Genomic DNA, 25,243 nt, shown 5'->3' on the forward strand with positions numbered 1-25,243 from the left:
TTTTTTATAAGCCTATATAACATTATCAGTAACAGTAAACAGTATAAAAAAACATAAAATAATTAGAGCACAGTTTATTGCCTCAAACAACTCTGTTGTTAAATAGATTATTATAATATAAATATTATTATAATTATCGTTGCTGTTACATTTAATTTATTGCCACACTTTAATATGTGAATTATATTATCAGAAAACATTGTCAGGCTTTTATTTGTGCTTAATGGATAAAACAACCGAGTTGCGCTCTTGGGTTTATGGCTGCTATAAATTTGACCTGCCACAAGACGGCACTGTTTTCGACACTCTTGATGCTTCGAATCTTTTCCCGAAACAATCAGAGAAAAGCTTCAAAGATTTAAGAGGCTTCCTTTCTCCATCCCTACTCAATAGTTTTAGGCCTTTTTGTAAATGTTTCAATCAAGTTTAGTTGTTTTTGAGGGTGTTTACTCATTTTGAGCCTGGTTTTAAACATTAACTATCTATAATGTCATTTTTCGTGTATGGAAAAAGCGCTATTGAAACAAAACTAAACTAGCCAATCAGATTTATTTTCACCCATCCCCCACCCATGCACGCACATTGCACACATTTGACTTTACAACACACAAACGCAAACCTTAATTTTACCCTCATTCTCTCTTGCTTTCTCAATGTAATGAGTGTACATAGATAAATTAATAATCAATTTAAAAATAATGTAAAAAATTAAAAACACCATTAATTACCGCCCTCTCTTGGTACGCACAGCCGTACTGCTGCAGGAGTCACTGGGTCCAGGCTGGTTTATGTTGGTTAGAGCTGGTATCGTGCTGGTCAAGCTAGAGGACTAGAATAATCGTGCTGTTCTCAAGCAAAACTGAGCTGGCAAAATCCCATGCTGGTCCCAGTATGCAAAACAAATCTTCTGCTGGATTTTTAGTAGGGCATGGATACATTTTATGACACTTTGAAGCTTGAAATCTTCAGTCTATGAAATGTGTATTGTCTATGATATTGTCGAGTGTCACCAACTTTTCAAAAATGAACAAAACCAAAAACAATTAATGATTTAATGACCCCATATATCCTGGCTGGATACTCTTGCATACTCTCTAAATAGGTACTTATTTTAAATAAGTAATTACTTCGCAACTGCTACAAACGTACAGTTTGTGTAGTATAAATGTGTGTAGTATTATGAATGTAATTCAAACACTAAATTCTCCATTTTGTCACTGTCATGTGAACTACCAGTGGCTTCATGCCATTCACAAATACTCTCCCGTGGCCTCATGGGATCGTAAAGTGCCCATCATATGAACACTTCATAATATTTGCCGTTAGTAGTAGGTCAACCAGTGCATTGTTAAAAAAAACAAAAAAAACGTTTGCTTTCCATTGAAAAAAATTTTTAGCTATACATGTTTGGAACGGCATGAGGGTGAGTCAATGAAGAATTTTTGGTTTTGGCTGAACTATCACTTTAAATAATAGCCACTGACTTTCAGCACATTCTACTTGCTTTTCTACATCTTTGTGTGGAAAGTTTGAGCTTTCTATGTCACTTTCAACAACGTCTCAATTTTTGGTTGGTTGCTTTGTCCAAAATAGCAGAATGCTTGACAGAAATAAAATGTCTCATCTCAGCTTTTCAGCTAATGCGACTCGCATTTATGTTGAACGAACCGCAAGACAAACCTCTGATCAAGCAGAAGGGCAAAGATCTATGGTTACGTCAGCCATACACTTTTTTCCAGCATTGTTTTTAACGTGTCACGCGAACCGTACACAGTAACACATTGTTATTACAGTTCTTTTTTAGTACAGGAAGTGATGTGACAAGGTGCAGCATGGATCTTACTGCCCTTTACACATAGTAGCTTCCTTTGAATGATGTACTGTGGCTGCTGTGCACCTGAGGATGCCTATTACTTTACATAGTCTGTCCTTGTTAATATTCTTTGGAGCCTGCTGGGGAAAGAGTGTTTGGTTTGATAAGTGAACATCTTGCAAACATGTTTCCTGACTGCTGTTAGCATTGATTGACACCTAGCTGTTGATTGCAAGGATGGCTGGACTGAACAGGTGACAGAACGGTGCAGTTAAAAGCACGTTCCCTTAGTGTCAGCTATACTCGTTCAGATTTTGCTGACACCTCAGGGCCTGGGCGAAGCCAGGGATGGGACATATCAGGGCACAAAAAGAACAAACAACACAAAACAACACAAGACCTCTTATTAAAAAAAAAACATCACCTGATAATGGCAGTGGGATTTTAATTGAGGGGATCAGTTTGCTGGAAATGTGTCTAGGCTGCTGATACATGAAGTACAGTAATAAAAGATAATCAATCTGTCATCATGAATGATGATTTATGACTGTCCTTGTTTGAAAGCCAGTAAAAAAATAGAGCATTTATTAACACTGTGAAGTAATGCCAAGTAAAACAATGAGTGCTCTAAACAATCTTTATGACAATCTAAAAAGAATGTCCTTTACTTAAATCAGCTGTTTTTTTAATCCTAGAGGAAAAATGTTTTACTCCTGTTATATTATCACTTCTTTAAAGTTGTTATTATTATTATTATTATTGCAATAATTGATTATCAAAATTATTTATTTATTTATTTGCATATTTTTCAGATTGCTAACGTGTAATTTATTTAGCATTCCCTTTCAAATATTCAAATATTCTTCTTGTTTTTACTTTTTTATGACAACATGTTGGCTACAGTAAGTGAGATCATTTTAAAACTGCACTTTTATCATCAATATTTTAAGCTGTTAAACTTACAACACAAACTAGTTATTACTTACCCACACAAGTATTTATTTATCAAAATTTTTTTGCATATTATTTCAGAACCTTTTTCCCAAGTAAAATACAATCATTCCTTAATCCAAGGCAGATAACAATAAAAAATAACAAGTGACTGTACCAAATTTCAGTGTTAAAAACAAACAAACAAAAAAACAGCTAGACTATTTCAAATGAGTATAAATCAAGATTTGTTTTCCATTACATGAAACTGTACATAATTGTTTTGAGGCAGATGAGTAGAGGTGGTCTGAAAATTCGTCGTTCGCCACTTGAACATGTCTGAGAACCACTGGGTCAAGGTTAAGGCTGAGGATGGGATTAACTGCTACCAGTTATAACAGTCTGCTTATCTAAGCATTTGAAATGGGATTTATATGCAGTGGTTCAGTATTGCTCTAATACCCGTTCATCTCTGCCTCTCTCCTCTGAAGATGAGCCCAGCTTGTGTTACGTCTACGATGGTGATGGTGTGTGTGAGGACTTTGAGCGGGAGGCAAGTGTAAGGGACTGTGGTCTTTATACCCCAAGTGGCTTCCTGGATCAATGGGCCACTGAGGTGCAGGTGTCCAATGAGGAGAAGATGCACTGTCCAGCAGAGGTGGCTGTTGGATATCCTGCAGTGACGAAGGTGAGACCACATATCACTGCGTATGCTTAAAGAGACACTAGCCTGGTTTCACTGACAGGGTTAATATTAAACCAGGATTAGGTCTGGACATTTAAGTACATTAAATACCTTAGATATAAACATTACTAGTGTGCATCTTGAGACAAAACAATGGCACTGACATATTTTAAGATGTGCCAGTGCAACTTGCTTGTCCGGGACTAGGCTTAACCCACGTCTGTGAAACTGGGGGATGAAATTTTACAAGCATACCTTCACATATGCACATACTGTACACCCTGTAGTATGTGCTGAATACCCCATAAAATGTTGATGGCATAATGTCAGTGTATTTTTTCTTGTATTATGTATAGTATTGTATATGTATATTTTATTAAATTAAATACAACTGGAATTAATTAAAAGAAAATATTATGCATAATTTTCCACTAAACAAATGCTCTAAAAATGAGAATGTCCCTCCCACTAATATCACCTGTAATCGACTAGCAAGAATCAAATCATTTTGCATGGCTGCAATGAAACAAAAGGCCAATGTATATTTTAAAAAGTCTGATTCAAACTTCCTGTTTGAATAGGAAAACACATAAACCCATGAAAGGAAACCACTTTCTATGCCATTTTATGTGGTCTTTCAATGAGAAATGGTGCCTTATTGAAATGAGCAGTTATTATTTATGAACTGAAGTTAACAGAAAAATCTCAGATCTAAAATATTGTGTTATATTGACGATGAAGTCAGATTGAAATGTGCAGTTTTTCACAATAAATGGCTGAGAAGCACATTCTGTTAAGGAGAGATTTGAGATATTGCTCTAACCCTTCACACATGGAAGTAGTAAAGAATTGGCTCTTTCTGAGGGACGCCTAAAAAACTGTGTTGTTTTACTCCCTGGATATTTCAACATGATACATTTGTAATTTTACAGTTTTATTGGCCACTTCTCCTCCTCTCGCTCCTCTCATGATGTTTGTGGAGCGCGAGTCTCCTGCGCCTGCAATCGTGCAAGCTCCTGAATTAATCATGTCACAAAACTATTCCTATCACGCTGTGCGCAACCTAAGGATTTATGGCACTGAGAAATGCCCATTTTTCACAGTTGAGCTTGAACCTTATTGTTGCTTGAAATATGCGTATTGTGGCTCATAATGGGATATGGTGGCACACAGGTTACAATGACTTTGAATAGTTAGTCTTGCCAATAAACCTTTGTGTGGAGTTTGTACTTTCGCTGCATGGTCTTGCAAGTTTTTTTATTTTTTTATATGAATTTAAATCCGTTCGAGTTGGAAACAGACTTGCATCTTAAATGAATCAGTTGGTGATCAATGTTCTTCACTTGTTGTGTGGCACAGCAGCCAACAGAGTTTCAGTACGGACACGTCGGACTGCGTACAGTTGTGTATTTGAATCAATGGAGGAATGGGGAACAGTGTCACTGAGGTGACTGTGGAGTGCTGAGAGAGAGAGAGAGAGAGAGAGAGAGAGACTGGAGACTGGAGACTGGAAGAGCGAATCGAGGAGCGCAGAAACGAATATCCTCTCATTCTCTTTTTTGCACCCCATTTCTCCCTTTCTAAGTCTCTTTTAAGCATTACATCAGAATTCTCTAGTTTTGCTGCTAATTTTGTAACGGTTTCATTCAAATTTTATAAGGCATTTGGAGATGAAAAAGATGTTATGAATCCCCCTGCTCCAGTCAGCTCTCTCCCCGCAGAGCTGTCTTAGAGTATTGAATGAAGTGAATTGCCGGTCTCTCAATCTAATTCATGTAATATTACATCACCTCTAGATCTGTGTACTGTACGATGAATCCACTTTGAGAGACCAATTCATTTCTGTCTAGAAAGATTATGTCCATATAAAATGTAAGAACGGCTGGTGAAATGTTTAAAAAATGTAAAAAATTAAACGATGACACAAACAAAGAATGAGCTGTATTTATATTGTTTTCCTACCCTGCAATAATCGGCAAATGTTTTCACTTATTTTCAGTAAAAAATGATCTATATTTACAATTTACTTAAATCACACACACACAAAAAATCCCCAAAAAACTTCAAATATATTTCTAGTGTAAATAATCAAAATATTGAGAAAAGTATGCCTAAAACAAGAAAAAATAGGTTTGTTATGGTGAAAGAAAAATCATTTCTCATTTAATGAAGCAAATCAGACAAATTAATTACAGAAAATAAAAATCTAATTTTTCTGTACTTAATTTGAGTCATAAATGTATGTGTAGAAGTTAAAATTAACAAAAAAAAAAAAAAAACGAAGTTTGAAGTTATTGTTGATGTTAAACGGGGAGATAAATGTTTGGAGGGGAAATGAGGTCAATGTAAAGGCCAAACAGTTAGCAGTACAGCTTCACTGCTGAACAAGCAGAAAAAACACTCTGGATATGCTACCCCAAAAATCCTGGGGACGTCAAATTGTGCAGTGGTAGGAGACAGCATAAGCGATACCACTGCTGCCCTGATCTGCTCCTGCTACTGTTGAACATACACAAACATCGAAAACATAATTAGTGCCATTCACTCTGTGAGGAAGCGTGCAGCTCACCAGTGTCACCTAGCGTTGCAACACTGTCACCCCACAGTTGGGTTCAAGGGGTTCAGTGAGGTTCTCTGTCACATTATTCTACAGTGAAATGAAATGCACTCGACACAATTCACTGTGAAACAGGGAATGAAAAGTTTAGAAGACTTCAGTTAGGAATTAGCTGTTCAGTTAAAATGCTACTAGAAAGGCATTTAGATGAGTTTATCTAAAATGAGCTAATAATAAAAAAAAAACGTCTTTTACATGAAAAATTGGTGAATTTTCATCCAAATCAAGACATAATGAAAATTAGGGAAAAAATCGATAAACAAAATGTTACATAGAAGAGTACCTGGTGTTTATTTTTTTATTTTTTTGCTCTGTCCTAAAATAGATGTTTTTTAAAAAGTCATGTTCAGCTTTTTTGTTGATATAATGTCCTAAGTTGCCCTTAATGTCAGAAAACTGTTACCGGCATTGTACAGAACTTTCATTTGGATCCAACATGGTTTCTGAAAGCGTGCTGCAGACTGCTAACAGCAACACTACCGATATTTGTTTGAATGTTGAGCCACAGCTCACTGGTCACTTATGTATGGGGGTAAAATTGTTGCATTATTCCAAATAAATAGATTATGATCCACAAATAAATGTAAAGAGTTTCACAAAAAAATATAAAACTCACAAATAAATAAAATTAGTTTTGCAAATACAAATATATATTTACAAATGTGTTTTATGGCACAAACACAACTCTGCCTGGTATTTATTTGTAAACCGCTTTCTGTGCATTTGTAAATCCCCTCACGCATTTGTGAATCGGTTCCTGAGCATTTGTAAATCCCCTCACGCATTTGTAGATTTTAAAACACTTCTAGCGTCGACGTGCAGACAAATTCAGTAGCACCTCAATGCAGTACATGAGATCCACGGGGAGGAGTAGGATCAAGATGCGGATCAAGGGGTGGGTTTAGGGATCAGGGGGCGGAGATGGGTAGGTTTAGGTATATGTAAGGTGGGAGGAGTTGGATCTAGATCCGACTCCTCCCCGTGGATTTCATGTTCTGCAGTTAGAACCATCTCGACAAATCCACAAATAAGTGGACTCCACCCACCCTTTACCTAAGCCAATCAGATAACGGCCACATTGAGCTGACCAATCGTAGCACGTTCTCGCTACAACCAATCACGTTAGGCTTTACACTTGGGGCGAGAACTGGATCTGATTAATTTTGCAGATATTGACACCCCTGAAAGCATCTGTAATAGGAGCTTCATTCAAATAAGCTGTTTGTGTGGTTAAAAAACCCCATTTCCAAAAGATTGTTGGAGTTTAAGGCTTCTATATATTTATTATTCTTTATTATTAACTCAGGATTACACACAAATGATCATCACAGATCCCAAGCATCATAACACCCTCTCTCCGGAGCCAAGCAGCGTGTAAAAGCAAATAGCCGATTATCTTCCCTGCCGTAGCAGTTTCAAATCATGTAAAACTAACATGTTTGCAAAGTTAACACATTTTGCCCATGACGTCTGTTTTCTTACCTGAAGATATATGACGTATAATCTTATTTATTGACTATGCTGGCTACATGAAAATTCATAATTCGTGATAGTGTCTAGGCCTACTGGACGCGGTACAGCGCGAAACGATGATTCATTGATAGTAAATGGATGCCCGTTCTTCTTCTGAAGTAGCTGCTACACGCAACTACGGAGGACACATCATTTGCACATTTGCTCCTTTGTCCAATGTAGAAAGCCTTGCACAGGGTAGACACGATGTAATACATTACAAAACGGATGGTTTTGCCTTTTAAAGCACAATCGTTGTGACAAATAGCTAGCTATAGGACATAAGTATTATGTAGAATACAAAATATCAGCCCGAATGATCATCATTGAAGATGTAACAGCGTGTAGTCTAATGGGGTTCCCTTTCAGGAACGTCGAGCTGCGTGAAACGCTGCGGGAACGCCTCTTGTGTTGTGCGTCATGAAGCACGTATGGAATCAGCCCAATGGCGAGACGGAACGTCACGAGTGACGTCATCGACCAGGAAACTATAAAGCACACCCCTGAACACAATGGCGACAGCTTCTGTTGTCTTCAGCAAGCGCTCTTTGTGTGAATCTGTCCCTGTGTTTTTGCCTGTTCTTAGTGATTGCTAGGCAGGAGTTTTTCACTTAAAAAACTATATATATATTCACATATATCAGTATGACGAGCGAGCAGCAATACAGAAAGTGTGTTCCCCCCTGTACTCGTTTTCTCACGGGTGGGGATACACACGATCTGTGTGTTGTTTGTTTGGGAGTGCAGCATGCCCAGTCAGCTCTCGAGTGGGCTGATTGTGAGCATTGTGAGCGTTTTCCATTAAGAACGCTCCGCTCCCGCCGATCACTCTTCGAGGAGAGTGGTTCAGTTCGCGCTCCCCACGGCTCGGGTCCCGCTTCTGTCGAGGCAGAGCGGCGGCGCTTGTCGTGGGGATCGCAAATGGATCTGTCAGCGGGGTTTGAGATGGGCTCTGCCTTATCTCAGCCTTTACCTGCCAGTTCCAGTGCCTCAGTTCCGGGTGTGGAAGCACGCATTGCGGTTTCTTCCCCCCAGGCTGAGGCACCAATACTGCAGCTATCCAGTTCTGAGGAGCTGGATGTTGTCAGTATTGAGACAGGGGATGTTGAGGACTCGTCACCTCATTCCCCTGAACACGAGGAGCTTATGGAGGTGCTCACTCGTGCTGTATCAAAACTAAACATTGAGTGGCCAGCTGTTAGGCAGGAATATGTTTCTAAAAGCAAGCTTGACGAACGATTTTTGCCCTCCCGCGTTCAGCCTCCACGGCGGTGCCTTCCGTTTCTTCCCGATCTCCACACCGAGGTGTCGAGGTCGTGGAAGAGACCCACCTCTTATCGTGTGTTTAGCCCCCAGACTTCCACATATTCTAATATATCGGGGGCTAAGTTATATGGTTATGGGGCGATGCCCAAGGCGGAGGAGACTCTAGCTAGCCATCTTTCTGCTGAGTCTTCCTCGTCTCTTAAGAAACCAGCTTTACCCACCAAGCCTCTCAGAAATACTTCGGCTCTGGTGGGTAAGGCTTATTCGGCGGCTGGTCAGGCTTCGGTGTGTCTGCACACGATGTCAGTATTGCAGGGATACCAAGCCGATCTTTTAAAAGATATGAGTGAGAGTGAGGAGGTCAGCACTGACGGGGTTCGAGAACTGCGTCAGGCTGCAGATTTATCTCTGCGTGCCACCAGGGAATCGGCTAAACTAATGGGCCGTTCTATGGCAGCCCTGGTGGCCGCAGAGAGACACTTGTGGCTTAATCTGTTTGATATGAAGGATAAAGAGAAAGCTTTTCTTTTGGATGCTCCACTTTCTCCATCTGGTTTATTCGGTGACGCGGTAAACACGGTCATAGATAAATTTCAGGTAGAAAAGAAACAAGCTGCAGCTTTTCAAAAATTCCTCCCACTTAAAGTTCATGTCTCAGGGTCTGCTGGGCGAGGGCAGACCAAGCCGTCGACTAGCTCCTCACATAGGGCGCAACAAAGGCAGAGTGTCGCGTCTCGTGGCCCCCCTTCTAAACAGTGGGAACAGACGCGACAGTCTCAGGCGAAGCCTTCTAGTGGTAAGACTGATCTGAGGACAGTCATTATGGCTAGGAAGGCTTCGTCTAAGAAGTCCTGACGCCACTGGTGTCAGGATGCTGAGGGTGGTCCCCACCGTGAGAGGGAGGTGTTCACCGCTTCAGACGGTGCCCGTTCTCTCACGGTGCCCTCAAGGGTCCCTTCTGCCAACCCCGCCTTCGTGTTGGGGCGCAGACGGGCCCAGCGAGCGCTTTCCCGAGGGACGCTCGCCCCCTCTGAGGAGGGGTTTAGAGCAGTCAGACCAGTCGTCCCCTGCCGGTGCGCCGTTACAGGGCGCTGTGTCTGCTGCTCAAAATATTCCAGAGGCCAGCCTCGAGAGGCTGGTACCCTTAGTAGATTTTCTGGCAGAGTGGAAAAGTCTTCCAAAAATATCTCAGTGGGTTCTGCATTCGATAGAAAGGGGTTATGCCATTCAGTTCAGATCTCCTCCTCCTCGATTCAACGGGGTCCTGCCCACCGTGGTGGGCCCCGAGCAGGCTCTGGTAATGGAACAAGAGGTGAAAACGCTCCTTCAAAAGGAGGCTATAGAACGGGTTCCTCCTGCCAGCAAGGAGTCAGGTTATTACAGCCGATATTTCATCGTTCCAAAGAAGGATGGGGGGTTGCGTCCAATTTTAGATCTGCCTATTAAATCGTGCTGTAGCCAAGCTCAAATTCAAGATGCTTACGCTAAAGCAAATCGTGTCACAAATCAGGTCCGAGGACTGGTTTGTCCCGATAGATCTGAAGGACGCATACTTCCACATCTCCATCCTTCCGCAACACAGGAAGTTCCTGAGGTTCGCTTTCGGGGGCGAAGCGTACCAATATCGTGTTCTTCCGTTTGGCCTAGCTTTATCTCCCCGCACGTTCACGAAGTGCATGGACGCAGCGCTAGTCCCGCTGCGGCTCCAGGGCGTTCGTATACTGAACTACATAGACGATTGGTTGATTCTCGCTCAATCGCAGTAGCAAACGGCTCGGCATCGAGATGTCGTCCTCGCACACATCAAAAAATTGGGGTTGAGGCTGAATGCCAAAAAGAGTGTTCTATCTCCATCACAGATAACATCTTTTCTGGGGGTACTATGGGATTCTGTGGCAATGCGGGCTCGCCTGTCGCCTGCCCGCATCGCTTCGATTCTCTCAGCTGTAAAAAGAGTAAAGCTAGGCCAGTTGCTCACTGTAAAGCAGTTCCAGAGACTGCTGGGTCTGATGGCAGCAGCGTCCAGTGTTATACCCTGCGGCCTGCTGTACATGAGACCATTACAGTGGTGGCTCAGGACCAAGGGGTTCTCCCCGAGGGGAAACCCCCTCCGCGTGATCAAAGTTACACGGAGTTGTCTCCGTGCTCTGGTCATGTGGAGGGATCCTTGGTTTCTGTCCCAGGGACCTGTGTTGGGAGCTCTTTGTCGTCGTGTAACGCTAACGACAGATGCTTCCCTCACAGGCTGGGGGGCGATCATGAGTGGTCGCCCAGCCCAGGGTCTGTGGCAGGACCATCATCGATTTTGGCATATAAATTGTCTAGAGATGTTGGCAGTGTTTCAGGCTCTGAAGCACTTCCTGCCAGACCTGAGAGGTCATCATGTTCTTGTCCGGTTCGACAACACATCGGTGGTCTCTTACATAAAGCATCAAGGGGGTCTGCGCTCTCGCCCGTTATACAATCTGGCTCGCCGGATCCTTCTATGGTCCCAGGGGAAGCTTCTCTCATTGAGGGAGATTTATCTCCCGGGGTATTGAAATCAGGGAGCGGACATCCTGTCGAGGCAGGGGCCGAGGCCCGGGGAATGGAGACTCCACCCCGAGGTGGTGGAGCTCCTTTGGATGCAGTATGGTCGTGCCGAGGTAGACCTATTTGCGTCCAGGGAGACATCACACTGTCCACTGTGGTTTTCTCTCAGTCATCCAGCCCCGCTGGGGTTGGACGCTATGGTGCAGGCGTGGCCGAGGTCACGCCTGTACGCCTTTCCCCCGATTGCACTGCTCCCAGGAGTTCTGGAGAGGGTTCGCCGGGACGGGGTCAGTCTATTATTGGTAGCCCCGTTTTGGCCGGCCCGAGTATGGTACACGGACCTAGTGTCTCTTCTAGACGGCTCTCCTCTGGAGATTCCGATCAGGAGGGACCTTCTCTTTCAGGCGAGCGGGTTGATACTTCACCCCCGCCCAGAGTTGTGGAAGCTATGGGCTTGGCCTCTGAGGGGGCCCAGCTCGTAGGGGCTGGTCTCTCAACCGAGGTTGTTGAGACCATCCTTCATTCCAGAGCTCCTTCCACGAGGAGGTTATATGCCTTGAAGTGGAGGCTCTTCACTTCTTGGTGTGGAGAACACCTGTTGGACCCAGTTAACTGCCCAGTGGGTGCAGTGCTGGAGTTCCTGCAGGAGCGTTTCTCCTCAGGGCTATCCCCCTCCACACTAAAGGTGTATGTGGCGGCACTTGCTGCTTACCATGTCCCTTTCAGTGGAGTCTCTCTGGGGAGACACCCATTTATAACTCGCTTTCTTCGTGGTACTTTGAGGCTGAGGCCTGTAGTCCGCACGAGGGTGCCAGCATGGGACTTAGCTTTCGCCCTAGAAGGTCTTTCCCTAGCTCCCTTTGAGCCTATTGAAGAAGTTGCTGATAAGTTTATTACTTTGAAGACTATTTTTCTCCTTGCCATTTCTTCTCTTTTTCTCCTTGCCATTTCTTCTCTTAAGAGAATCGGAGATATTCAGGCTCTCTCGGTTGCTCCTTCGTGTTTGGAGTTTTCACCTGGGATGGTGAAGGCTTTTCTCCACCCCAGGCCAGGTTATGTCCCTAAGGTTCCTACCAATGTGGCCAGACCTATAGTTCTGCAGGCCTTCTGTCCTCCTCCTTTTACATCATCTGATCGGGAAAAACTTAATCTGCTCTGCCCAGTTCGGGCTTTAGATGCTTACGTCCACCGAGCTGCCCTGTGGAGAAAATCAGAACAGCTGTTCGTTTGTTTTGGACCACCTAAGAAGGGGTCCCCAGTGTCTAAGCAGAGGATGAGCAAGTGGGTGGTTGAGGCCATCTGACTTGCCTATGAGTCGGTTGGTCAGCCTTCACCTTTGGCTGTCCGAGCTCACTCTACCAGGAGTATGGGGGCTTCCAAAGCCTTATTGTCAGGAGTCTCCCTCCAGGACGTTTGTGATGCGGCAGGCTGGTCCTCACCGCATACTTTCGTCAGGTTTTATGACCTAGACCTCAGCTCCACCCCTGGGGCGCAGGTGCTTTCGGCTGAATTTAATCTTTGATTCACACAGTCGGTCACTTGCTCTTATGGCGATTTGGGTATTACGTGGGTTTCACGCAGCTCGACGTTCCTGAAAGGGAACGTCCCGGGTTACGTATGTAACCCTAGCTCCCTGAAGGAACGAGACGCTGCGTGTCGTTGCCATACTCCCGGCATTCCCTTGATCGACTTGCTTCAGACTTTTTCCAGAAGCTGTCGCCATTGTGTTCAGGGGTGTGCTTTATAGTTTCCTGGTCGATGACGTCACTCGTGACGTTCCGTCTCGCCATTGGGCTGATTCCATACGTGCTTCATGACGCACAACGCAAGAGGCGTTCCCGCAGCGTTTCACGCAGCGTCTCGTTCCTTCAGGGAACTAGGGTTACATACGTAACCCGGGACGTTTTGAGTGGATAATGCAATGCTGAAAAAATACATATTTGCATTTAGATTGGATGCTGTAAGTAACTTTTACAATATTTGTGTGATCAAGCGTTTTAACGGATAAATTCAAATCGCTTATCTGCTGGGCATTTCACTTTTAAATGAATGCTATTTTTAATCATTAGATCCACAGCCCTGCTATTTAAAACTTGGCTGAAGAAGTGGGAAAAGCTGTTGTGACAGTAATTTCCCCAATATTACACAAACTCACGTATTTATCACGAGGTTGAATCCAGTTATTCATTAGTCAGCAACGCATTGATGCTTTTCTGTTTTATCATGAATAACGTGACGCTTCCATAACGCGTTGTTCCCATAACCTAAGCGCTGTTTCTCTGCCATTTTTAAAGGCTCATAAAAATGTGTCTTGGCTTGATACACAGTCTAATGGTCTAACTCTAACGAAATCCAAATTTTAAACATATTTTACTGAAGCAATATTATGGCCTTACAGCCTTACACTTCCCTTTAAGCAAATGCAGATGAACGAGCAAAGTTATTTCAGGGCAAGACCACTCTGATTGTAAAGCCTAACCTGATTGGTTGTAGCGAGAACGTGCTACGATTGGTCAGCTTAATGTGGCCGTTATCTGATTGGCTTAGGTAAAGGGTGGGTGGAGTCCACTTATTTGTGGATTTGTCTGCACGTCGACGCTAGAAGTGTTTAAAAATCCACAAATGTGTGAGGGGATTTACAAATGCACAGGAACCAATTCACAAATGCATGAGGGGATTTACAAATGCACAGGAACCAATTCACAAATGCATGAGAGGGTTTACAAATGCACAAAAAACAGTTCACAAATAAATGCCAGGCAGAGTTGTGTTTGTGGTATAAACAACATATGTAAATATATTTTTTATTTACAAATCTCATTCTATTTATTTGTGTGTTTTATAATTCTTTGTGAAACTCTTTACATTTATTTGTGGATATTAATCTATTTATTTGTGAATTTGATATATTTTTGTGAATCTCTTTACATTTATTTGTGGATCATAATCTATTTATTTAGAATAATGCAACAATTCTACCCCCATACTGATGCAACAACCAATCAGCTGCACTATGTAGATAATGATGTGATCGCTACCAAATGAGTTAGACCTATTAGCCTATGCCATCTAGAGTTTCATGCCAGAAGTGGGTAATTATTTGATCAAAAATACAGTAAAAACAAAATTATTATATGAAATACAATGTAATAGAAAAAATACAGTAAAAACAAAAATATTATGAAATGCAATTTTCTATTTTAATATATTGTGGCGGCAAAGCTGAATTTTCATCAACCAGAAATCATTTTAACATGCTGATTTGCTGCTGAACTTATATTTCTTATAATTAGCAATGTTGAAAACAGCGTGTGCTGCGTATATTTTTGTGGAAACTGTTGTACATTTTTACAGGATTCCTCTTGGAAACATGCAATAAGGACGCACATCACTTGTCCTCAGTTATTTACCAAATGTAAAATATTCAACAATTTAAATCCCACATTCAATAAGAAAGATAAAAAACAGTAAAAATATCTTGTCTTTGTTCACTCAGAGCTGTCAGTCGAAGGTGTTTGACCTGTCACATGGTGTGTCTCAGTATGCTTGGTTTCCCTGTGAGCAGTCTCAGCAGCACAGCTGGACTTCACAATATTGGCTAAAGGTAAGAGATGGCTAATTGTGGTGTAATTCTGTTTTTGCTTTCAGTTGAACAGATTTATGTAATATCGCATCAAGTACATAAATCAGTACAATGATTTGACTTTTCTTTATTTCACCAAGTAGTACATATTCCTGAAACAACATTCTTATAAACCAATCAGATTTTAAGGTTAGAGTTCGAAACTAATACAACATTATTATCAATTTACAGGTTCCAATAGGAATCATGGAAAACTTCTATTTCATTAGCTAGAAATTACTCTTTATAAGCTCGATTTCTAAGAATTAAAAAAAAATAAAAAATGTAAACTGTAATCACAAATAACTGGAAGAGTCATGAGGAATTCATTTCTCTCCAAATGAAAGAGTAGTTAGTAGTAAGGACTAAAGGCTTGTTCACACCAAGAGCATGCACTATAAAGATAACGATAACTGTATTAGTGTTTATACCACTGCACAAAATCATTCTGTTTATTCTATGCATGCGCTGCAGTTCTCTTTCAAGGGAACTCGTGTTTTGTCTGAAGTTAAGGCGCTATGGGAATGTAATCAGTCAAATGGCATGGGGGGACGTCATCCCATAGCGTGTGACGTCATGACCAGGAAGCTATAAAGCACAACCGAAACCAAACAATGTCAGCTTCTTGGCCTTCAGCAAGCTCTCTGTGTTCAAAATTGCCTGTCTATTTGGTTTTGTTTGTCCCATAGAATTTAACATAATCGTTTACGTCAACGCGTCATTGCAACCCTACAGAGGACCACTTTTCTGGGAGTGGTATTGGACTCGACGATGATGTAGGCATGTCTGCTGCTCTTATCGAATTGATCCTTTTAGCCATAAACAAGATAAAGTTAAGCAACTCAATCACAGACTGTTAGGTTTGATGCCAGCTCCATCCAACGTGATACCTTTTGGAATGCTGTACAGCAGTGGTGGCTCAAGACCACCATGAGGGGTTAACACATTTCACATGATCAAGGTTACATACAAGGGCCTTCATACCTTTGTGATGTGGAAGAGGCCGTGGTTTTAATCCCAGGGTGTAGGGAGTACCTTTTCATCGCATGACTCTTATGACAGATGCTTCCCTCACAAATTGTGGAGCAATCCTACAGGATCGCCATCTCTCATGGCACATAAATTGCCTGGAGATGATGGCTGTTTTTCTGGCTTTGAAACATTTCCTTCCAGATCTCAGGGGTAATCATGTGCTTATCTGGACAGACAACACATCGGTGACCGCCTACGTCTGTGGGCATGCCCCCTTTGCAAATTGGTGCACCAGATCCTATTGTGGTCCTAGGGCAAGCTGCTCTCAATAAGGGGATTGTATATCCCTGGGTGCCTGAATCAGGGACCAGACATCCTGTCGAGGAAGGGGTTTTGGAGGGAGTTTGGCCAGGCGGACGTGGATCTGTTTGTGTCTCAAGAAGCAACCCACTGTCCAAACTGGTTCTCCCTCACGCATCCAGCCCCACCAGAGTTGGATGCCATGTTGCAGACGGACGTGACCAAGGCTGCATCTTTACACCTTTTCTCTGATTGCTCTGCTCCCAGGAGTTTTAGGGAGGGTCTGCCGGGACAAGTCCATCTAAAATTTAATAGCACCATTCTGGCCGGCCTGAGTATGGTTTTCAGATCTGATGCCTCTCCTAAATGGCTCTCTGTGCGAGATTCCATTAAGAATGAACCTTCTGTCTCAGGCAGGGGGCACAAAGTTATAAGCCCGACCGGAATTGTGAAAACTGTGTATTTCCCACTTAACTTTAGAGCTCCCTACATGAGGAAACTGTACACCTGAAGTGGAGAGTTCCCATTCCATGGTGTAAAAATTGTCATTTCGGCCCAGTTAACTGTGCGATTGGTTCCTCAGTGCTAACCCCCTTCACTCTTAAAGGTCTATGTGGTGGTCATAGTTGCCTACCATGCCCCTTTGGGTAGGGAGTCATTAGGGAGAAACCCATTGGTGTTACTTTTCCTTCATGGTCCTTTGAGACTGGGGCCTGCAAGCCACAGGAGGGCTCTGACTTGGGATCTGGCCATTGTTGTGGAAGGCCTGTCAACGGCTCCCTTTGAGCCCATAAAAGCCATTGCAGAGATATTTTTAACCTTGAAAACATTTTCCTCTGGCTATTACGTCTCTAAAGAGTGTAGGAGACCTTCAGGCCCTGTTGGTTGTTACTTATACGAGGCTCCCAGCAACGTATGTGCAAGTGGATAGTCAAGGCTATTTCTTTTGCATATGAGGCATGTGGACAGCCTTTACCTATAGCTGTCAGAGCTCATTCAAAATAAGTATGGCAGCTTTCAAAGCCTTGTTGTCAGGGGGATCTCTACAAGAAGTTTGATGTGGCAGGCTGGTCCTTTTCACACACATCGTGAGGTTTTACGACCTAGGCTTGGACTCCACACCGGGGTATTGGGTGCTCATGTCCTAGGTTGTGCTTGCCAGGATTCACAGTAGACAGGCACTTTTCAGTATTAACATTCCCATAGCGTCTTATCTTCCAACGCAGTGTGAGTTCCCTTGAAAAGTAGCATCCCTGGTTACAACTCTAACCATGATTCCCTGAAAAGGATACGAGACACTGCATCGGCCTGCCATACTTCATGCATTCCTGTGATCAACTTGCTTCGGCCAATCAGATGCTGACAATTGTTTGGTCCGGATGCACATTATAGATTCCTGGTCATAGCCAGTGTAACATCCGACGCAACATCGTGTTCCCTTACAGTTACAGATGTTACCTGAGACGTTTTGTCATCTGCCGCTTTAAATGCTTGAGCTCTTTAAAGCAGGATGGATTCTGATTGTCAATCAATGTTTTTATTGTTCACCAGCTGGAAAAAAATAATTCTAAAAGTGATCAACAATATCATTCCTCTATGAGGTTATCATCATAGTTGTGGTGTGAACTCTGCTATTCTTTTATTTTTCACTTTTTTTTAGAACTACATCTTCATTGTTATCATTCTTGGTGTGAACTGGCCTTAAGACTAGAGTTAAGAATATGCTTAATATCCTTTAATCAATAAAACTACTTAATGTCACAATCACCAAAAAAGCAATAGAAATGACTGTCAGTGAGCATATTTTCATCTCTCAAAAGGCCTATTACGCCCATCCTATGGTGGCTGCTGCTGTCATTATCCATCTGGCTGCTGATGGAACAGCTGACATTGACCAGAGACAACACAACATTACTGTTCAGCTGGTGGACACTAAGGAGCAAACCCACCCTCTTGGTCAGTCTCGCCGCATCTCAATAAAATGTTGACACTCTTTTTACTCCAAACTTTGTGTTTCTAGAAAACAAAAGTGGAATGTGTATTTTGTTTTGTATATTGTGAAATTGCTGGATTGTTGTAGGGGACTGGAGGCTGAGCTGCCGGAACAATCCAATGGTGATTCCTGTGAGTCACGACCTAAGTGTTGCCTTCTACCGGACAAAAGCGATTATAGTGAGCTTCGGCTCTCCTCTGGTGGCCATCTCAGGTGTTGGGCTGCGCTCCTTTCAATATTTTGACCCCATCACTATCAGCGGCTGCCAGAGCAATGAAATCTATAACCCCATGGGCCAAAGGTGAGTAGATAATTTACCATTGCTCCCTCTCATGTCAGTGTAGAAATTAAATGTTTTGCCAGACCTCAGCATATCTAACTAGCGCTTATATGTGGTCTAAGATCAGATATTACAATATTATATGTCTAATGCAATAGTGACAGTTTCTGAAGATACGTTGATGATAAAAAATGTTTAATCTCTATTGCACAATGTGTGGTAATAAATACATGTTCTTCACTTTGCAAGCACATGATGAATGACAGATGGCAATAAAATGATTAATAATGAAGGGATGACTTTATACAATAAAAAGCTTTTTCTTGGTCACGCTACATCCTGACAGTCATCAGCAAAGCTTTTTGTTTTTCGCCCATTAAAAATATGATTCACATTTGTTAGTGAGAAAACGTTATTTAAACACATTAATAGTGATATCTATTATTTGTTTGGTATGCCAGATTGCAAAATATGTTTTCTTGTTAAATAATTAATTTGTGCAACAGTGCTAATTAATTTTTTTTAATTTTTTTTATTGTCAAGTCAAGTCAAGTCATCCTCATTTATATAGCGCTTTTAACAATGTAGATTGTTTCTTTTTTTATTAAATCTATATTATTTTATTAGTTGTAATCATAGTTAAATGCTGTATCCATTTAACATTTAAGTGAAATTTAAAAACAAAAAAGTTTAAGATAGGGGCCAATTTTCTGTCATGTAATAGTTAATAAAGCTTTCTGTGATTAATTGATTAATTTGATGAATTCATTTCCATTGTTGCACAGTTTTGCTTTCATAAAGATGCGGTCACATTGGCGAAAATATTCTGCTGTCAACAGTATACAGCTCACACAGTAGTCATTTTCAAACCAAGGCAATATCCTAAATCGCATACTTCAAAATAAAATAATAAAATACTTTGGATAAAATCGTCTGCTGAATGACTAAATGTAAAATGTAAATGTTAAAACCAGCATGTGACAAAAGAAGTATGTCCGAATTCAAAGTACTCATAAAAGAGAAGACAAAAAGTACACAGTTTACCTACTTCTTCCGGAGAGATTTTTAAGTGTGCATGCGATGGACACTTTACCCATAAGGCCACGGAAGAGTATTTATGAATGGCGGTGAAGCAACGTAACTGACGTCCCATGATAATTACAACATGGCGAATGTAGTACGTCCAGATTAAATTCTTACTACGCACATTCATACTATATAGAACATACTTTAGCAGATGTGAAGTAATTGCTTATTTAAAATAAGTATTTACTCAAGAGAGTATGCGATTTTGGAAGCAGTCCAAGTGTAAAGTTTAGTTTTTCATGTGACACAGTTTCTAGTTTGTTCCTTTGATTGTTGTATTGTCTCATAATAATTATCTCATTAGTTCCCTTTGTTTGATCAATGCATTTATACCCTGAGTTCTACCTAATGGCTCATTTCCACTGAGCGGTACGGTACAGTATAGTACGGTTCGGGTCGGGTCGGTAAACAATGATCCGTCTAGCGTTTCCACCGTCAACAGTACCCTACTTGATCAACGTAATTTTCGCACGAAGAAGAAAGCGACATAGTAAACAACAATGGATGGCATACAGCAGATCTTGTCCTTGCTTCTCGGCATGTTTGTCAAAAGAAGACGAACCGCGACATTAGGCGTTTCTCAATACCAAGTAGGCAAAGTTGTAGCTCCATTGAAAGCGTCACTCAGCTCGCTCTGGTACTCCGGTTATCTCTGTATGTACATTTTAGACAACAACAAAACGAAATATGTTATACAACACCACTCTGCCTCTTTTCGTTTTCATTTAAATACATTTTAAACATTATAGGCACACAAATGTGGTTCAGGCAATGCGTAGGCCTATTGATTAGTCACTGCATGTATAACGTTAGCCTATTTATAACAAAATGAAATATAAAGCCCTGCATCTTTTCGTTTAAATTTGAATAATATTAAACATATTCCAGGCAATATGTGCATTTGTGCAAATGTTGTTATAAACAACATTGCAGTGATAATTTTGTAATAAAATAAAAAATGACAAAACTCAACCCTATCTCTTGTTGTTAAATTTCATTTTTTATCAATAATAGCCATTATAAAAGTATAAGTAAAAGGTACAAGAAGCTATACAATAAGAAATAAAGCAAACAATTAAGTCAAATATACAAATTGAGCGGTAGTCTAACAATACAACGGTAAAGTTAAATAGCCTAAATAGATGAAACTTCACTTAGCCCTCAGCCAAAACGATTGGCCAGGGAACAAATTATAGATTCACAAGACCAAAGATCGCCCGTTAGGGCTACACAAGACGAATTACCACTAAAGAGACGTCAGAGTCAGTGGCAAACGTCAGAACGACTAGCCGAGGAAATGCTGCTCCAGGCGGGAACATGAACGCCGAGCGCCCGGTGATCTCATAGGATCAAATTATAATAAATCTTTATTAATAAACCACAGAATTGAGCTTTAAACGACAACATTCTCGCCTGGAGAACTCTTACAATTATATTACGTGACACAATAACAGTAGTATTATATTTCAACTGTATATTAAAAAATGGCGCTTCTATAGACCCCTTTTGCGCCGACGTCACAATTACGTCGCGGCACTAGCTGGAGGCAAAACAAAGGGGGAACTGGAGGCAGCAAATACAAACCAGCACAGATTCGTCTACATAATAAGGAGCTTAAATTAATATTAATATTATTAAATGTCATCTTGTTGTGTTGTTTGGTGTTAGAATCAATGAAAAATGAATATGCTGTATCTGGAATTTTTATTTCTAGAAAATATTCACATCATTAAAATTGCACCGTAAAGTCACTCTTTACATTGTCGTCTTCTTGGCGCTGGCTAGGCAGAACTGCAGATCGTACCACACAAGTTTTGTACGTGACCATTCAGCACATAGTTATAGGCATCTTAAGATTTATATGCCCTCAGTTTCTCTTGACGCTCTGTTTCTCTATCGGATAGTAGAAGTCAGGCCACTCAACCGGAGGAAGCCTAGCGTTAACGTTAATCCTGTCAGATCGTCCATCCATTGAGTGAGCGTGTATGGGTCGGCCAATCTGGTTCCGTCTGTTAAAATTAACTTTTGCCAATAACAATCGCGGTCCTGGACAGTGAGTGACCTTGCACATTAAGATAAAATCGGATTTCCTCCAGTCATTGTTAAAAAACAAGCTGACAAAACTTGCAAACTAACGTTAGTGAAGTGGCCAGTGGGATCGTTCTGCCTCCACCTAAGCTAGGCCGACAATAAAATGTCACCATGTTTACTAACTGAAAAGGGGTCTATTGTTGTCATTCCCCTTGTAGCACGCGCAAGTGACGATTCTCTGTCAACCAATCAACGTTCTGCAGTGAGTCTAGCTCCACCCTTTAGTACCGTACCACTATGCTAGGTACCCCAACGAAAGGGTACCCAAAAAGTGGTTCGGTACGGTTCGGCATTTTGGTACCATTAACAACTTTTGACAGTGGAAACTCAAATAATTGCGTACCATACTGTACTGTACTGTACCATACCATACCGCTCAGGGGAAACGAGCCATTAGTCTCTGTCCGTCTTTGTTTACAAATGAGTTTTGTTGTGTTTCTCCATGTGTACCTTGTATACAGTATATCATTAAAGGGGTGGTTGATTATGATTTCACTTTTCTAACTTTATTTAGTGTGTAATGTTGCTGTTTGTACATAAACAACATCTGCAAAGTTACAATGCTCAAAGTTCAAAGCAAAGGGAGATATTTTCTTTTAAAGAAATTGCATTTTAAGGACTACAACAAATGGCTGGTAGGGACTACACAACATTCCTCCCGGGTTAGTGACATCAGTAACCCTAAAATTTATATAAATCTCGGGAACACGATTTATAGATTATCATGAAAGAATATGCTAATCAATGACTTAAGGATAGTTAACTCCACATCAGCAACATAAATTCATTAACTAACCATTCAGAAATTTCCTGTTCCCTTTCAGTCGATAACGTCGGACGTAGTCGACGCCGACTGAAATGGGATCTCGCTAGAGAGCCTGTCTTCTTCGAGTACTATTGAACGAGCCAATGTAATTGGCGTGCGTGATTCGCATCACACACTCCGCCCCCGCGGCGCGGGTATAAATACGGAAGTGGATGCACGCACTAGTTGCCTTTCGCTTCGGAGCCGATCGTTTGATGTCTCTGAGAGTGCTGTTGTCTACAACGAGCGAGTGTGTCGGTGTTCTTCAGGAAGACTCTCCCAGTGCTGGTGTTCTACAGCGCGAGTGCAGCGGTTTTTCAAGATGTCATTCCGCCCGTGCGTTTCTGGGTGCGGTCGTTCCCTGTCTCTCTCTGATGGTCACAACTGTTGTGTCACGTGTTTGGCTTACAGCACGCTGAGACAGCTTTTGTGGACAGCTCATGTTTTCTCTGTGGGAACATGACTGTCGCAGTGTTGAGGGCGAGACTCGCCTTCGTTCGCGGAGAGCGAGTCCCCATTACCATGCCCCACCCTCGGGTGCTGTGTGGGATGGGTGACCGGAGGATAGTGTTGGATGTCCCGCCCGGTAACCATTCCCTGTGGGCTCCTCACTCCTCCCTTCCACTGCAACCACTGGAGCCTCCTGTGTTGTCTGCTGGTCCATCTGTAATGGGTGGGCCAGCGGTTTCACTCGGGGCTCCCCTGGAGGACAGGACGCCGATTGCAGCATCGGAGGGTGAGCTGACTTCTAGAGATGATGACTCGGCTGCATTGTCTCCCTCCGGGAGTTCAATGTTGCCCGAGCCGGATCCAGAATTATCAGCTATGCTGAAACGGGCCGCCGAGGCTGCCGGGCTCGAGTGGAACCTCCACTGTGTCCCGTTCAGTCTCGGTTGGAATCTGGAGTTTGGTATCTTGGGGCGGGCCGCGCTGGTTCTCAGCTCGCCGCCCCAGTGCCTTTCTTTCCCGAAATGCATGGAGAGCTTATCAGGTGGTGAACAGCATCTTTCTCTGCCAGAAACTGCCTGACTAGCTTTTCCCCCTCATTACCCTTGATGGAGGAACGGTGAAGGGTTGCGAGGTGTCCCTCCATTGGAGCGGTCTGTCGACACAGGTGCACCTGTGTCCGGCGGCCGCTGCCTTTTGGGGGGATCCTCGTCTCCCCCCTAAGGCCTGTGAGTTTCGTCTGTTCCGACGGGCAGAGCTTACAAAGCCTGTGGGCAAGCCCCTTCCTCTTGCGTGCCATGGCGTTGCTGCAGGCTAGGGCACCCATGGCATGCACGAGGGTAATCCAGACCGTGCGCTCATAGGTGAGCACCGCACTGCATCCGACCTCACCCTCCGGGGTACGAGTGTCGTAGCGTGCGTGATCGGTCTGGCGATGTCCACCTTGGTGGTCCAGTAGCGCCTTCGTTGGCTCAGCCTGGTTGGTATGGCGGATGCGGACAAGGTTCGGTTCCTGGTCTCCCCAATTTCCCAGGTTGGGCTGGTCGGCGACGCGGTGGAGAACTGCATCAAACAGTTCTCTGCCGCTCAAGCGCAGACGGAGGTCATCCGGCATATCCTGCCCCGGTGGCCAGCTGCTGCCTCCACCCGCCGCCGGTGGCAGCTCCTCCGCCTGCTCGTCGCCGTGGGCGTTCTCCGGCCGCCGCTCCTGCTGGCCCTCCGCAGCAGCCTCCACCCAGGCCTCAGCATGGAGCCGGCCGCAGTAGAGACGCCCAGCCCGCTCCAGGCGCTGCCAAGCCAGGTGGCAAGCGACAGCGAAAGCATTCCGGAGCGGGCCGCCCAGGAATGGATGAGATGCTCTTGGAGTGGCACGATCACTCCCTCCCCCCGGGTGAGGGCCGGGTGGAGCCTTTGTTTGTGTGTGTGTCTGTTCCGCCGCTGGCTCCCTAAAAAAAAAAAAAAAAAAAAAAAAGGCGGAGCAAGCGGTACCCACACTTCAAAGAGAGAGCAATTTCATCTGGTCCTGGGTCCCAAGAGGGCCAGTCTGGCGGGTGTGACCCTGTATAGCCTTACACCCCTCAGCTCCCCCTTGGTCGCCAGCAGGCAGCTTGGTGCGTTCGAGGACCCGGTCATCCGCCTTCTCACGCGCCCCCTGCCGCTTGTGGAGACAGGTAAGTGTTGCACAGCACACTAACACCACTCTCTCTACTTTGCTGCCCCACCTCAGGCTCGGCTACCCCGCTCAAGTCAGTGATAGTCATCACATTAGGTGTTGAGCAGACGTGCTCCTGAAAATTCAGGGATATTCATCACACCGAGTGTTGAGCAGTGCTCCTGACTTGTGCGTGCTTATCTTATCCTGCTGGCGAAGGATTTGATATAGCCGCTCCTCCAGCCGGTACGAAGGCCAGTTGTAAACTCGTTCTTCGTGCTATTAGGGGGTGGGTCGTGACCATCTTGGCCCAAGATTGGTCTGCAGCTTTGACCTGAAAGACAGGTGCTTCAGATCTCTACCTCCCGCACCGCAGGCCATCCTGTGTGTTGCGTCTAAGGGTGGAGTATCAGTACAGTGTCCTTCCCCTCGAGTGCTCCAGAGCCCGTTGGGTCGTCAGGTCAACTGGAAGAGAGTAGTCTCGCCCACGGGCTGAGTATCTCTTTCTTAGTTTTGGAGAGGTACTCGGTCCAACATGTCTCTCCAATGAGAATGTGTTCAGCTGGTGTTGAAGTGAGAAAGGGTCCCACTGAAAGAACTTTCAGAGGCTCCTGGGGTATATGGTAGTCGCAGCCTTCGGC

General features: G+C 43.2%; 1 protein-coding gene across 4 annotated transcripts in view; it reads left to right on the forward strand.

Annotated features, from left to right (window-relative positions):
- pappab (pregnancy-associated plasma protein A, pappalysin 1b) overlaps positions 1-25,243 on the forward strand; it is a 139,548-nt gene that overhangs the window by 55,548 nt on the left and 58,757 nt on the right. For all 4 annotated transcript variants that reach the window (XR_013204179.1, XM_077231867.1, XM_077231868.1 and 1 more), the window contains exons 10-13: positions 3,235-3,431; positions 14,852-14,959; positions 18,070-18,205; positions 18,330-18,543. Coding sequence is in view for 3 of the 4 variants with exons in the window: in XM_077231867.1 (XP_077087982.1) it covers positions 3,235-3,431; positions 14,852-14,959; positions 18,070-18,205; positions 18,330-18,543 (655 nt within the window). In the remaining variant the exon portion in view is untranslated. The remainder of the gene's footprint in view (positions 1-3,234; positions 3,432-14,851; positions 14,960-18,069; positions 18,206-18,329; positions 18,544-25,243) is intronic.

This window comes from Siphateles boraxobius, unplaced genomic scaffold (genome assembly GCF_051911475.1).
Source record: "Siphateles boraxobius isolate OS27281-9 unplaced genomic scaffold, OSU_SipBor_1 16, whole genome shotgun sequence".
Classification (NCBI taxonomy): Eukaryota; Metazoa; Chordata; class Actinopteri; order Cypriniformes; family Leuciscidae; genus Siphateles; species Siphateles boraxobius.